Consider the following 13892-nt stretch of genomic DNA (forward strand, 5'->3'; position numbering starts at 1 on the left):
CACAGTTGTCAGATATATTTGAGAAGAGCAGCTTCTTTAATAAAAGAGGAACTAAGCAATCGTCACAGAAGGGCTCATTCTCCCCATCCATCAGATAGCCGCGAGTTGAACGCGTGGGGCCAATACGTAATCTACACAATACAACCTCCCACTTCCTTGGTATTAGGTCATATTTCCAAGGTTGTGTCTGTCTAGTCATTTCTTTCATTTTATTGGGGCCTACTCTGTCCCACTGAAGTGCCCATAAATGCTGGACGGATTTCCATACATCAAAGAATGTATCTCGATATGGAACAGGGCATTTTCTCGGTACCAAAGTTTGCGCTGCTGATTTGGCTAGCTTGTCAGCCTCTTCGTTTCCCGATATGTTCACATGGGCAGGAACCCAACAAAATGAAACAATGCTGCCTCTATATTGGTGCAAGAAGATCCACTGCAAGATCTTCAACACCAAGGGATGATCAGTATTAAAGACTTCCAGGGACTGTAAGGCACTTTCGGAGTCACAAAATATTGTGTAGCTACACACTGGGAGTGTTACAATATGTTTCAGTGCTACTAGGATGCCATACAATTCAGCTGCAAAGTTTGAGGCAACAGAAGGAAGTGCACCTCTTCGATTAAAAGATTGTCTGGAGGTTACCTGATGTGAAATCCTGCAGGTACTTCAATGGAGCAAAGAGGGATAAATCTGATGAGGAAATGAGGGCAATATTTCTAGAGCATGTATCAGAGCATAAAGATACATGTTTTATATTTACTGGTGGCTCAAAGTCCAATGCCGGCATTGGATATGGAGAGAGAGAGTGTGAGAGAGAAACTCCATTACAAGTGACATTTATACTTTTATGTTTGCTGAAAGCATTGCACTTCCACGGCATGGGCTTGAAATGTTATAAGGTGAAACTATGTTCACATTTGTTGTGCTTTCATTTTTCATCCAAAAACATTTTTATACCAATGCTTTTTTATTTATATGCGTCTGTCATCATTTAGGATTTTGTCTTTGTTTTCCGTTTTACGTGACCTGTAATCTTTCCCGTGCCTATATTTACCATGGTCATCCTGGTCAGCCACTCAGTTGTGCTCTTTTTAACCGCTATCCCACACATACCTTTTTCTCTAGTTTCTTTCAAGCCTGGGCTGGAAAAGGGTATTAAGTTGATCTTCCCATAAAAAACGAAAAATTCTTTTTCAATTTGTTTAGTTCCACGTTGGCCGAGTGCATTTCGCTCTCGGCTACCAATCCGGTGGTCCGAAGTTCGATTCTCGGCTCTGGCAACGCGGAACTAGAGGATTTATTTATGGTGATAGAAATTCATTTCTCGATACAATGTGGTTCGGATCCCACAATAAGCTGTAGGTCCCGTTGCTAGGTAACCAATTGGTTCCTAGTCACGTAAAAATATCTAATCCTTCGGGCCAGCCCTAGGAGAGCTGTTAATCAGCTCAGTGGTCTGGTAAAACTAAGATATACTTTTGTCAATTTGTTACGCTGCTTTCCCAGTCTTGAAGTTTTATTTCTGCAGCAATTTGTATAAAGCCCTTTGATTATCTTCCGTTGGTATAAAGGTAGACACCGAATTGAGGCAGGATGGAGTAACTGGAATAACTGGAGGTCTGCATCAGGGGTCCTCTGTGACGAGAAGGTCCCTCTGAAATTGAAAGGAAAGTTTCATAGGACGGTGGTCAGACCAGCAATGTTATATGGAACAGAAACAGCAAGTATGAGGAAAACAGAGAAGAAGATGGATGTAGCAGAAATGAGAATGTTGAGGTGGATGTCGGGAGTAACAAGGGAAGATAGGATTAGAAATGAGTGTATAAGAGGATCGACAAAGGTAGTTGACATATCGAAGAAAATACAGGAAGGAAGGCTTCGATGGTTTGGACACCTGTTACGAAGGGAGGAACGTCATGTTGGAAGACACAATGGAAATGGAAGTGCAGGGTAGAAGGGAGAAGTGAAGACCAAGAAAGAGATGGCGTGATTGTGTAGGGGAAGATATGGTGTTGAAAGGTATAAATGAGAACGAGGCACAGGACAGAAATCGATGGAGACGACTCATTCGCAATGGCGACCCCATATAAAAATGGGTTTAAGCTAGGAAGACAAAGAAAGGTATAAAGCCCTTTGATTATCTTCCATCATCTTCATTTGACAACCACTGCAAAAAGCAAGATGTCACCGTTTATTCTTTCCGTGATGAATTCAGATCCACTTGCTCATGAACCTTCCTCTCTGAACTCACTTTTCCCAGCTTTATTTTATTTGACTTCTTGAGATTGTGATGTTCATATACTATGTACACACTACCTATCACCTCTTCATCATTCAGTGCCCTAATTTTTTTTCTTTTTGTCTCTTAATTTTTTTTATTCACAAAATTCTTCACTTCACTTTTCCAGTATCCCCTTCTTTAATCCCTTCTCTATGTTCTTGTGCCTATGTACACTCCCTGCTGTCCATAGAACCTGTAGAGTTGTTCAAGATTGTACTCGTTCAGGATTACATTTGTTGTCATATTTCACGTATGAAGTGTTGTCCAAAGTCATACTTGTTCTTGAGATCAGGGTTACTCTCATAAGAGTGGCCATTCAACGGGTCAGTGTAGTTGTTGTTGTTATTATTATTATTATTATATTATTATTATTATTATTATTATTGGATCTCTAACCACTTACTTCCTTCTTCTACAGCTGATGGCTTCACCTACACCTTCGGCATCTATTTCGTCCAACTCGTCACGTACTACGACGCGACCAAGGCTGCCACCTCTTGGATCGCCTCCATCTTGGTTGGGGTGACGCTGGGCTCAGGTATGATGACGTCACGTGGTACACCCGTCCCTCCATATCATTGCCAGATACGACCACATTTCCTTTTGATTTCTTCCGTTTATATTTTTCCTGTGTAGCTCGAAATAGTTTCACGTTACGAAGTGTCATTTTATCATGTAGTTCCAAGTAATTTCATCTAGTTCTAACCTCGCCTCGCACGAGAAGACACCGGGGTTCAATCCCACGAAGGGTAAACAGTTAGGTACATTTCAAGACGTCCATCGTGCCTCTGTTGACCTGAACAGTTATATAAATATATATAGGTATCTGAATGTTTGTAGACTGTGGTGGGTTAGGACTAGGACGGAAAAGGGCATATGCTACCAACTTATGTCTGTATATGTATACACAGTGTTTCACAGCACTGAGAGTATATATCTCAGCTTGAATTGTGCAGAGTACGCAGTATCGAAAAGAAAACACACGTGACGGACGACGACACTCTCAGACCGAAAGGCTGTCAAGATGCCAAACGTAAGATGCAGTAGTACGCAGTCTTGTCTCCAACATTTTAGGAACCTCAACTTGAGTCAGGGTGAGAAGGGATTGAGTCACCGGATTCCCGATGGAGTCAGATGGCCCCCTTGCGGTGGCCGGCCGCTTGGCTGGATTGGCTACTACGCCCACGGAGGAGAGAGAGAGGAGAGAGAGAGAGAGAGAGAGAGAGAGAGAGAGAGAGAGAAACGTCTGCAGTTGTAGAATGAAATGAAAACTTAGTAATGTTGAGAGTAGAATTGCTTAGAGAGAGAGAGAGAGAGAGAGAGAGAGAGAGAACGTCTACTTATAGAATGCATTGAAAACTTAGATATGTTGAACGTAGATTTGCCTGAAAAAGAGAGAGAGAGAGAGCAGCCTCAGTGGTGTGGTCGTTATGGTGTTAGCGTGTCACCTTGTTGGCCGCGAGTTCGATTCTTGGGCATTCCATTGAGGTGTAAGAGATGTGTATTTCTGATCATAATAGTTCACTCTCGACGTGGTCCATTGGTCCCCTTGCTGAATAACCACTGGTTCCATACAACGTAAAAACACCATACAAACAATCTACATTTATAGAATGAAATGAAAACAAAGGAGATATATGACCAATAAGTTCACTTAAGTCATATTCTTAAATCCCACTCTATACCTCTCTTGGGATTTTTGTACCTGGTGGCCAGTTAACTAGAGTGGGTCGTAGCAACTAGGTATAGGAGAATAGCTTAGGGATTGCAAAATTCTCGGAGAGACTTTGTGAGACTGGAAGACTAAGAAGACCAACTCTATACTTATGACTTAAGACTTTCTAAGGAAGATGCTGATGCTGCGTCAGTTTTTTTAAATGTTTGTCATCCTTGATTCAGCAATTACAACAGCCAGTCTCTCTCTCTCTCTCTCTCTCTCTCTCTCTCTCTCTCTCTCTGAGCAAGGAACAATACTAAAACTTTTCTTGGCAAAGATTTTGTTGAGTCGTCAATAGTACCAAGAAAATGTTGTTTTTATTTAGTGTGGTAGCGAAAATATTCTGTATTTGTTTGTTCATTAATAATAATAATAATAATCCACATATTATCATCCTTGTTTCCTTTTTCTGGCCTACCAACCTTAATTCTTCCTTGTCACCTGTGGGCCTACCAACTTTGCCAATTGCCTACGGGCCTACCAACTTTCCCCGCTTGTCACCTGCCGGCCTACCAACTTTACCAATCGCCTACAGGCCTACCAACTTTCCCCGCTTATCACCTGCCGGCCCACCAACTTTACCAATCGCCTACAGGCCTACCACCTTCTTTCTCTTTTTCACCCTTACCAATCTTCCTGTCACCAGCAGGCCTACCAACTTTACAGTTGCCTGCAGGCCTATCAACTTTAACCAATTGCCTACAGGCATGCCAACTTTCCCTGCTGGTCACCTGCAAGCTTGCCAACTATACCAGTTGTTTGCAAGCTTACCAACCTTCCCTCTCTTCTTCACCCCTACCAGTCTTCCTTGTCGCCTGCAGGCCTACCAACCTTCCTTCTTTGCGCACCTATCAACCCTCCTTGTCACATGACAATCTGCACAAGCGTACCACCCCTCCCCCTCTTTTGTAAAAGAATATTTTCCACTCATTTGGCCCAGAAATTGGTCCAGTTCCATACCATATGAATCTAAACTCTCCATCTGTTATTCTTTTACTCAACATCAAATTGTTTATTTATCGATTGGTGTGTGAGGTCTAAATCAGCTAAATCTTTTCAGGTCCAGTGGCGGGTATCCTGGTGAACAAGTTTGGTTGCCGGTGGGTAACCATAGCAGGTGCTCTTCTGGCCTCTCTCTCTCTCTTCGTTTCGATAGGGGCTCCCAATGTAGAGACCTTGTACGTTACGATTGGCCTGGGAGTCGGTAAGTAAATTTCCGCATCAAAAATTTCACCTGACCTCCTCTCCCCAGCAGTCAGTCGCTCACATCCTTTTTTCTTACTCTCTCCTACTTTTGCCAGTCTTACTCCTTTCTAGGTAACTTCATTGCCGTTCCTTTCCAGGCATTACCTGTTCTTCTTACTCCATTCTACAAGCTTCCATTCTCTTCTTCAGGCTTACCAACCTTCCTTACGCTGCGACATCTACCGACCTTCTTCATTCCCTGCAGACCTACCAACCTGTCCGAATAATTATAAACATCATTATAAATTTCACACAAAGCTAAATGAAAACTAATTTTTCAAGGACTTTTTAGAGTGTTCCTTTATATTCATAGATGCTTTAATTATAATGTAGCATAAAGACTTTTTACCCATGTGTTCAGCTATGATTTTTTGCACGACACCTAAAGTTAAGGGAAGATTAGATTAGGATGTATCCCCATTGAAATATCTCTCCGATCTGCACTTTTACCTGTATTCCATTTTAAAACAGATTCTGCTTTGCAGGTTTCGGCTTCGGCTTGATTTATCTCCCGGCCATCGTCTGCGTCACGGGCTACTTTGAGAAGAGAAGATCGTTCGCCACTGGCATAGCAGTGTGTGGCTCAGGGATTGGCACCTTTGCCTTCTCACCTCTTGTAGAGCACTTGGTAAGATGTCTGTTGTATAAGTGCTTTAAAGAAGGTCCTTGGTATGTGGGATTTACCACAGTATGAGAGAAAAAGCTAGTAGAGTACTTGGTAAGATGTCTGTTGTTTAAATGCTTTGAAGAAGGTCCTTGGTATGTGGAATTCACCACAGCATGAGATAAAGGTCTAGTAGAGTATTAGGTAAGATGTCTGTAGTATGAACATTATGAAGGAGGGTACAATTCTAATACCAGGAAAGGCATTGGTATTCAATAAGTACAAGTATATGGGTGGGATGTAGTTGCATTGAATGAGGTAGGTACATAGTAAGAAGCCCTTAAAGCTACTGTACTTAAAAGGAAGGAACTTGATGTCTTGGAAGCAATAGTGTGCAAGTGGTGTAGCATACCTAAAGTGGTCAGTGTCATGCTGGCAAGGGTTATAGTACTTAGGTTGGGTGAGGCTGCTTTTTTTGTTTTTTTTCTTAAGGTCTAAAAAGATGTCTGATCTCTCATTTAGCTTTTGCCAAATTGAAACTTCTCATATTTTATAGAATTCTTATTCCTGCCATAAAATTGAAGCAAATACAGCAGATCTCTAGTAAATGTGGACATATATTCCTTGACTTAACTTTTAGCATGTATAAATCATGGAACTTGCAAATTTTGAAACATATGCGTGTGTAACCATATTAAACCCTTAAACGCCTATTGGACGTATTAAACGTCGACGAAAATTGTCTGTTGGGTGCCAAATTGACGTATGAAACGTCGACGCAAAAAAGTGCTTTTTAAAATTTGCGGAAAAATAGTTATAGGCCTACTTGGCAAAAACTTTTGAATCACCCACCTTGAGGGATGCTGGGAGTTCACGGATCAAGCTGTTGTTTTGTTTACAATCGTTACCCAGGCGCGCAAGCGCGAATTTCTTTCTTCTTGCACTAAAAAGCATCAGCGACACATCTCAGAAATTATTTCGTCACTTTGACATAATTTTTGCACCATTTTATATTATGCCGTTACATAGAGTTTTATATATGAAAATGTGTGCAATTTCATGTAGGATACAACCAAAAACGACCCATGGTTGTAGCTTTTACCAGTTTTGAAATATTTTCATATAAATAACGATAAGTGCCAAAGTTTCAACCTTCAGTCAACTTTGACTCTACCGAAATGGTCGAAAAACGCAATTGTAAGCTAAAACTCTTATATTCTAGTAATATTAGTAATATTCAATCATTTACCTTCATTTTACAACAAATTGGAAGTCTCTAGCACAATATTTCGATTTATGGTGAATTTATAAAAAAAAACTTTTTCCTTACGTCCGCGCGGTAACTCTTCCGAAAAAATCAGAATTTTTTTTTTCCAATTGTCGTAATGTTTGCACCGTTTTATATTAGCCGTTACATGAAGTTTTATATATGAAAATGTGCGCAATTTTATGTAGAATACAACCAAAAACAACCTGTGGTTGTAGCTTTTATCAGTTTTGAAATATTTTCATATAAATAACGATAAGTACCAAATTTGGTCAAATTTGACTCGACCGAAATGGTCGAAAAACGCAATTGTAAGATAAAACTCTTACATTCTAGTACTATTCAATCATTTACCTTCATTTGGCAACAAATTGGAAGTCTCTAGCACAATATTTCGATTTATGGTGAATTTATGAAATAAACTTTTTCCTTACATCCGCGCGGTAACTCTTCCGAAAAAATCAGAAATTTTTTCGTCCGATTGTCGTAATGTTTGCACCATTTTATATTAGCCGTTACATAAAGTTTGATATATGAAAATGTGCGCAATTTCATGTAGAATACAACTAAAAACAACCCATGGTTGTAGCTTTTATCAGTTTTGAAATATTGTCATATAGATAACGATAAATAGAAAAAATTCGACCTTCGGTCAAATTTAACTCAACCGAAATGGTCGAAAACTGCAATTGTAAGCTACAACACTTGCAGTCTAGTAATATTCAATCAATTACCTTCCTTTTGCAACAAACGGGTCTAGCACAATATTTCGATGTATGGTGAATATTTGAAAACTTTTTTTTTACGTTCGCGCGTTACGAATTCATGCATCATATTGTGATAATATTTTCTCTGTGTTGCTTTGATCGTTTTACAATTTGTTATATACCAAAATCATCCCAATTTAGTGTACAATACAACGACAAAATAATAAACTCGTTAGCTTTAACCGTTTTGCTCACAGCGCGATTTGTATACAATTATATATGAAATATTTTTTTCTCGCTGTCATATATTCCAATATTTATATATGATAATGATATTTTTTCATTTCTGATGGTTGCATACTAAACTTCAGACAGTGACAAAAAAAGGAGCCAAAAATGAACTCTTAATCTTGAAAATTAAGCGCGCTGTGATTTAAAAAAAAAAAACTTTCTTTCCGCTTCGGCGCTCACTCGCGAACGCCGCTTTGCCTAATTGTTAGGAAATTTTCCTTGATATTAATGCAATTTATTTCCTTAAAGCCAAAAGCAAGTGAGATAAAACTGAATGGGTTTTAAGGCCAATTGTAGCAGATATTTAATGATATGAATGACCTCGTGTTGTAATGTGTTATGATTTCATTCAAAGGATTCAGTTAGATGTAAAGCATTCTGACGAGTTGACCCATTGCCAAACCTTTATCGAAGTCTTGACGCTTTCCAGATCAATGAATTCAGCTGGCAGAGTTCCCTGGTCATCATCTCGGGCATCATGCTGAACTGCGTGGTCTTCGGCGCCATGTTCAGGCCCGTGGAGGACAACATCCCGGGCACCAATACCCCTCCAGACCTTGAAGCGTCGAGCGTTCCGATCCAGCAAGATGAGTTGATGCCCATGAATGACCTGCCAAAGATACAGGTAATACAGGTAATTTGGACACATGCGACAAAAGTCTTCTGTGGTAAAGGGGGAGTCGCAGCATTACTAGTGCGCTTCTATGTGATATTACGTGATTGGTGAAAGTCGGCTTATTGGTAATGTCATCCGTGTTGTTTGCCTGCTGTCCAGCTAGATAGTTGTGCCCTTTAGCTGGCTGCCTTGTGAATCAGTTGTATCCTTTTGTTAGTCTACTGTAGAACCTTTATATCGTTCACTTTTTCTCAGCCAATCCCAAACCCAGAGCAACTAGACTCTGTGCATGATTTTACAATGCATCGGTCCTTATTGGCATGAAAGAGGGCTTGAAACAAATTCAAAGTTTCAAGATGTATAGAAGTAGATAACAAACCCAGTCAGGTCTATCTCAACCTAATTTGACCTAGGACTTATACTACCCATGCCTTCACTTCTGCAATATTCCCAGTTGAAGTCAATGTTGCACTACCAATCCCTGTAGTGACATCCTTTGAGTAGTGTGAAAACTAAGTAGGAAGTGCTCTGCTGATGTAATTTATTGTAGTATGTGGGCTTGTTATCCTAGAAACAGTTGCTTCCCAATCCAAAATGTTCAAAATGTCCTGTGGAGTGTTAGTATGGGTTTCTGCACATTGAAAACAACCCTGAAAATTGTTGGTTGACAGTGGGATTTTTATGTTATTTAGTATCATTAATATTATTCAAAAGATGAACCTTATTCAGATGGAACAAACCCACCAAAGGGGTCATTGACTTGAAATTCAAGCTTCCAAACAATATGGCACTCAGTTGAAAGAAGTAACAGGAAGAGGAGATCAGTTATTAGAAAAACATATTTATCAAATAAATAAATAAGTGGAAATGTAAGCAAATTATTAAAATACAAAAATTGTATTAAGGTAGTAATGCATTGCATTGCATTGTATTAGGGCTATCATTATACAGTGAAGATTAAAATTTTTCATTTGGTCTGTTTACAACCTAGCTTTTTCATTTCATCCATATAATGGTCTATTTACTAGTTTTGATTTTCTAAATAACCATGGAGTGATTAAAGACAACTAGGCTCAACAGTTATTATCCCTGCAGCTTTCATTTTAAAGTTCAGCCAAGTAGGACTCATTGTGAGACCCAGCTTCTTCAAATTGTTTTTGTTAGTAAGCGTGTTGACTGAAAAGATGTTTTTGCCTGCTAGGACAGTTTGTTTGAGAATGATTTGTTTTTCTTTTGCAGCACGTTGAAGTTCTTGTTTTTCCTGAATCTTGGTTGTATAATATATGTTCTCATGAGTTTAATTAACATTTGCAAAGCTGGAGGTATCTCATCATTTAGCTTGACCCAAAGCCAGTCCTTCAGTTGAATAATTCTCTCTGTAAATGCCAGGCTATAAAAAAAAGTTTTCATTTTTTTTTTTTTTGAAAAATGACAAATTCCAGTTCCTCCTCAGCCTTTCAAATTAACGTTCTCTCTCTCTCTTCCAGTTGACCGGCGAAGAACTCAAGAAAAACATGAGTGACATGAACCTTATAAGCCAGAGCCACACCTCAAACAACATCCAGAGAATCGCCTCTCACGGAAACCTCAACCCAATCCATCAGAATCTGATCAACGCAGATGCAGCAAGAATGGCTGCCTCTCAACCATGTAAGGGTTTGCCTCTTTCCTGTCCTGTCCAAGGTTGACACTTTCTCTCCAAAGAGTGTCACCGTCCCAGATTTTCATTCTTGACCTTCCCAGGGTTTCACTGTCCAAGGGTTTCACTCTTTCCTGTCCATTGTTTCCTTTCTCACGGTTTCATTGACCAGGAGTTTCTCTCTTTCCTGTTCAAGTGTTTCACTCCTTCCTGTTCTTGGTTTATGCTCTTTCCTGTTCCAAATTTTCATTATTTCCTTTCCCAGGGATACATTGACCAAGAGTTCCACTCTTTCCTGTCCAAAGCCTTCACTGTTTCTTGTTCAAGGTGTCTAAGATTTACACTCTTTCCTATCCATGGCTTACGCTGCTTTCTGCCAAAGGTTTTCACTCTTTTCTTGTCCAAAGTTTTCATTCTGTCTTGTCCAAAGTGTTCACTTACCTGCCCAAGAGTTTCATTCTTACCTGTTCAGGGGTTTCACACTTTCCTGTGTCCAAGGATTTCACTATTTTATGCCCAAGATTTTTCAGGCCAGCAGTGAATATCTTTTGATTCCGTAATTTCTTGAAGTTCCTTTGATTTCCCAATCTCTAGACTGTCCTTGCCTCAGACTGACATGGGGGCATTAACAAAAGAAAAATCCACCTTCTGTCTTGCAGCCATTTATACTTGATCCTCATGTTCAGAGCAGAATCTGTTCAGTGGGAAAACAGCTGGCTGCAAAATGAGGGGTAAAGAATGTGCCTCTTTCACTTAGAGAGAAAACTATAAGGTCATCAGAGGAAGAAAGTACTATGTCTTGCAGAAGTTGTTTGAAACTGTCAACTTAGAACAGAGTTTTCCTTGGTAGATGAGATCAGGATATCAGTTTTTTTCAAATAACAGACTTACTTTGATTCCCTGTAGGTATGAAAGAAGCATGAGCAGTAACGAGAGGGATGAGGAATGATTCTAACTTTTTGTGACCTTGCTTTGCAGTGTTGCCAGCTTCTGAGAAGCAGATCATCAGCCTTGACAGCGTTCGTCTCCAAGCCAAGAAGAGTGGCAGCCTCCCTTCGTCCCACCATGGGTCGGGTCTCCTGTATCGCAAGGACATCTTCTACCGTGGGTCTCTTTTGAATATCCCTGAGTATAAGTAAGTTTTAACTCTGTGGCTTTAGGTGTTCTAACTCTTCCCATTTGATGGAAAATGATGAAATGTAAAGTTTAAGTAAATTACTGTGAACGTTGGTAACATACTACATTTTTTATCAGTGACGTAAATATTTTCTTTTAAACTGCTACATTAATAATGTCATTTAATCACAACAAACGAATGAAAATCATCTTGTCTTGACAAGGCTCCGTAATCTGCATGTTGCCACAACAGTGAATCTCCATATAGTGTCTGAACAACTTATGAGACTGACAACAACTAATGTGGAACAAACAAAAAGTGTGAGAGTTCCAAAGGGATTCTCAATAGTCCAACTTGTCTAGCATAGGTTGCGTCAAGCAGCCTGTAGCCCATAACAGTATAGTTAGAGAAGAACATCTGTACAGTACCAATATCACTATTGGTCGCTAATGCAACTTATTCCTCCCGCTAACCTCTTAGACAATACCTCACTTGGTGTAGACCCTACCTTCCTGCAAACCCGAAGTCGAGACTCGGGCGTCCCTATTCCCTACCATTAGTCAGCCCAGTAGTAACTCCTGATGCTTTCTCATACAGACAGGATCCTGGAAGTTACAGGGCTTCAGTCACCAAGATCCCTGATCTCGAAGAGACCGCAGCCGTTGTAGAGGAGACGAAGGTTAGTGTGATCGTGAGGTGATTTTGCAAAGGGAAGAAGAGTATACTGAAAGGAGGTGGAGTGTGCTGTCAGGCAGATCCTCTCACTCATCATTATTTGGTTCAAATTATTTATACTCGTTTTTGGGTTTTTCTCTTTCTCCAAAAAAACTATCACATTTTTTTGTTAAACCTCCTTATCTCTTTAACTTAATTTTAGCAACAGTTCCTATTTCATTAAACCTTTACTTCACACTGATTGGGATTTGATTTCATGACTTGCCGAGGTAAGCCAGGGCTATAACCAAGGGTTATCAGGCCAATTGACAGTTATACATGAAAAGATTTAGTTGTTGATAATATGTTTGGTATTTTTCATGTTGAGATATCGTTGTAACTTCTCATTATTTATTTTACAAAGCCCATCTGGGTTGTTTGATCCTTATAACATATTTCCACATACTTGGAATTCACTTTTGATGCAGTGCTGCATTACAAAATGGTCAATGTAAATGTATCCTGGGGATGCTATTAAAGATTCCATCTACCTCTGATTCTCATCTCTGATGGACATATTACTAAACTACACGATCATATATATTAAAGCCAAAGGTTCTGGACTCAAATCCCACTCGGGTAAAAAGTAAATATAGTTTTATTTATCTTATCTCCTGAAACTTGGCTATTGTAAGGTTCATCAATTCGTGCGTTGCAGGTCTGTGGATGCGTTCCGTGCTCTAGGGAGACACACGATGCCATGACGAACCTCATGGACTGGGGCCTTCTCACAGATGGAATCTTCATCCTTTTTGCCCTTTCCAACTTTTGTACATCCATCGGTTTTAATGCTCCCTATATCTTTATTGTTGTAAGTTCACCTGGCATGTTATGTTGTATTATTATCATTATTATTTCAGTAGATGAAACCTATTCACATGGAATGAGTACGCCAAAGGGGCCATTGACTTGAAATTCAAGCTTTATCCCAGATGTGTACTGGAAGAATGAATTTTTTTATCATGAAATATGAAGTAGTTTGCGGACTGCCCGCTATAACTTTAACATAAGGTCAAGGGTAAATGTGTAGACCTAACTAATAAATAAAAAGGACCGTCAGTTTTTGTTTACAGAACTCGCATACCTTCCATTACAGGACCGTGCCATTACCCACGACATTCCCGAGAGCCAGGCGTCTTTCCTGTTAGCCGTGGTGGGAATTTCGAACACTGTGAGCCGTATCGTGTTGGGCTACATTTCTGACCAGTCATGGGTCAACCGCCTTTATCTCTACAATATCGCTTTAACATGTTGTGGGATTGGTAAGTGATGAGGAGTACAGTCTTTTCAAGTTGACTTCAGCTGTAAACGAGACACCGTTGGTAGTTACGTATTGGTTCTTTCCCAGGTAGTGACTCGCATGGGTTTTCAAGGGTCGTTATCTAGGACTAATATTTCCTGGGGATCATTACCTTTATGATATTTACAGTCTTTTGTTTGTGTTTTTACAGGAATCCCCAACGGGCTTGTAGTACTAGACATGCCACAGAGGTGGATACATACCAGGTTAAAACCCTTTGGGGGTCACTAACTTAGGAAAGTCCCAGTTATTTATTCAGTTTATGAAATACTTTACCAGAAGTATTTCTTTTTGTGTGATTAAAATCCACAGTTATATAGTAAACTGTATTACTATTTAAAAGACAGAAGCAAAAATTTTTGAACACCAGCCCCTCTAGCCTCAGTAGTTTTT

At 39.8% G+C, this 13892-nt stretch overlaps 1 protein-coding gene across 9 annotated transcripts in view; it reads left to right on the forward strand.

Moving 5' to 3' along the window:
• The window catches only part of LOC135199444 (monocarboxylate transporter 12-like), a 95354-nt gene that overhangs the window by 76940 nt on the left and 4522 nt on the right, over nt 1-13892 (forward strand). For 8 of the 9 annotated variants that reach the window (XM_064227492.1, XM_064227495.1, XM_064227489.1 and 5 more), the window contains 9 exons: nt 2701-2820; nt 5060-5203; nt 5730-5872; nt 8544-8747; nt 10217-10379; nt 11347-11503; nt 12083-12164; nt 12858-13010; nt 13296-13461. In XM_064227492.1, coding sequence (XP_064083562.1) covers nt 2701-2820; nt 5060-5203; nt 5730-5872; nt 8544-8747; nt 10217-10379; nt 11347-11503; nt 12083-12164; nt 12858-13010; nt 13296-13461 — 1332 coding nt within the window. The remainder of the gene's footprint in view (nt 1-2700; nt 2821-5059; nt 5204-5729; nt 5873-8543; nt 8748-10216; nt 10380-11346; nt 11504-12082; nt 12165-12857; nt 13011-13295; nt 13462-13892) is intronic. The other variant, XM_064227497.1, reaches the window with a different exon arrangement.

The sequence above is a fragment of the Macrobrachium nipponense genome, chromosome 25, assembly GCF_015104395.2.
Source record: "Macrobrachium nipponense isolate FS-2020 chromosome 25, ASM1510439v2, whole genome shotgun sequence".
In the NCBI taxonomy this organism is placed as follows: domain Eukaryota; kingdom Metazoa; phylum Arthropoda; class Malacostraca; order Decapoda; family Palaemonidae; genus Macrobrachium; species Macrobrachium nipponense.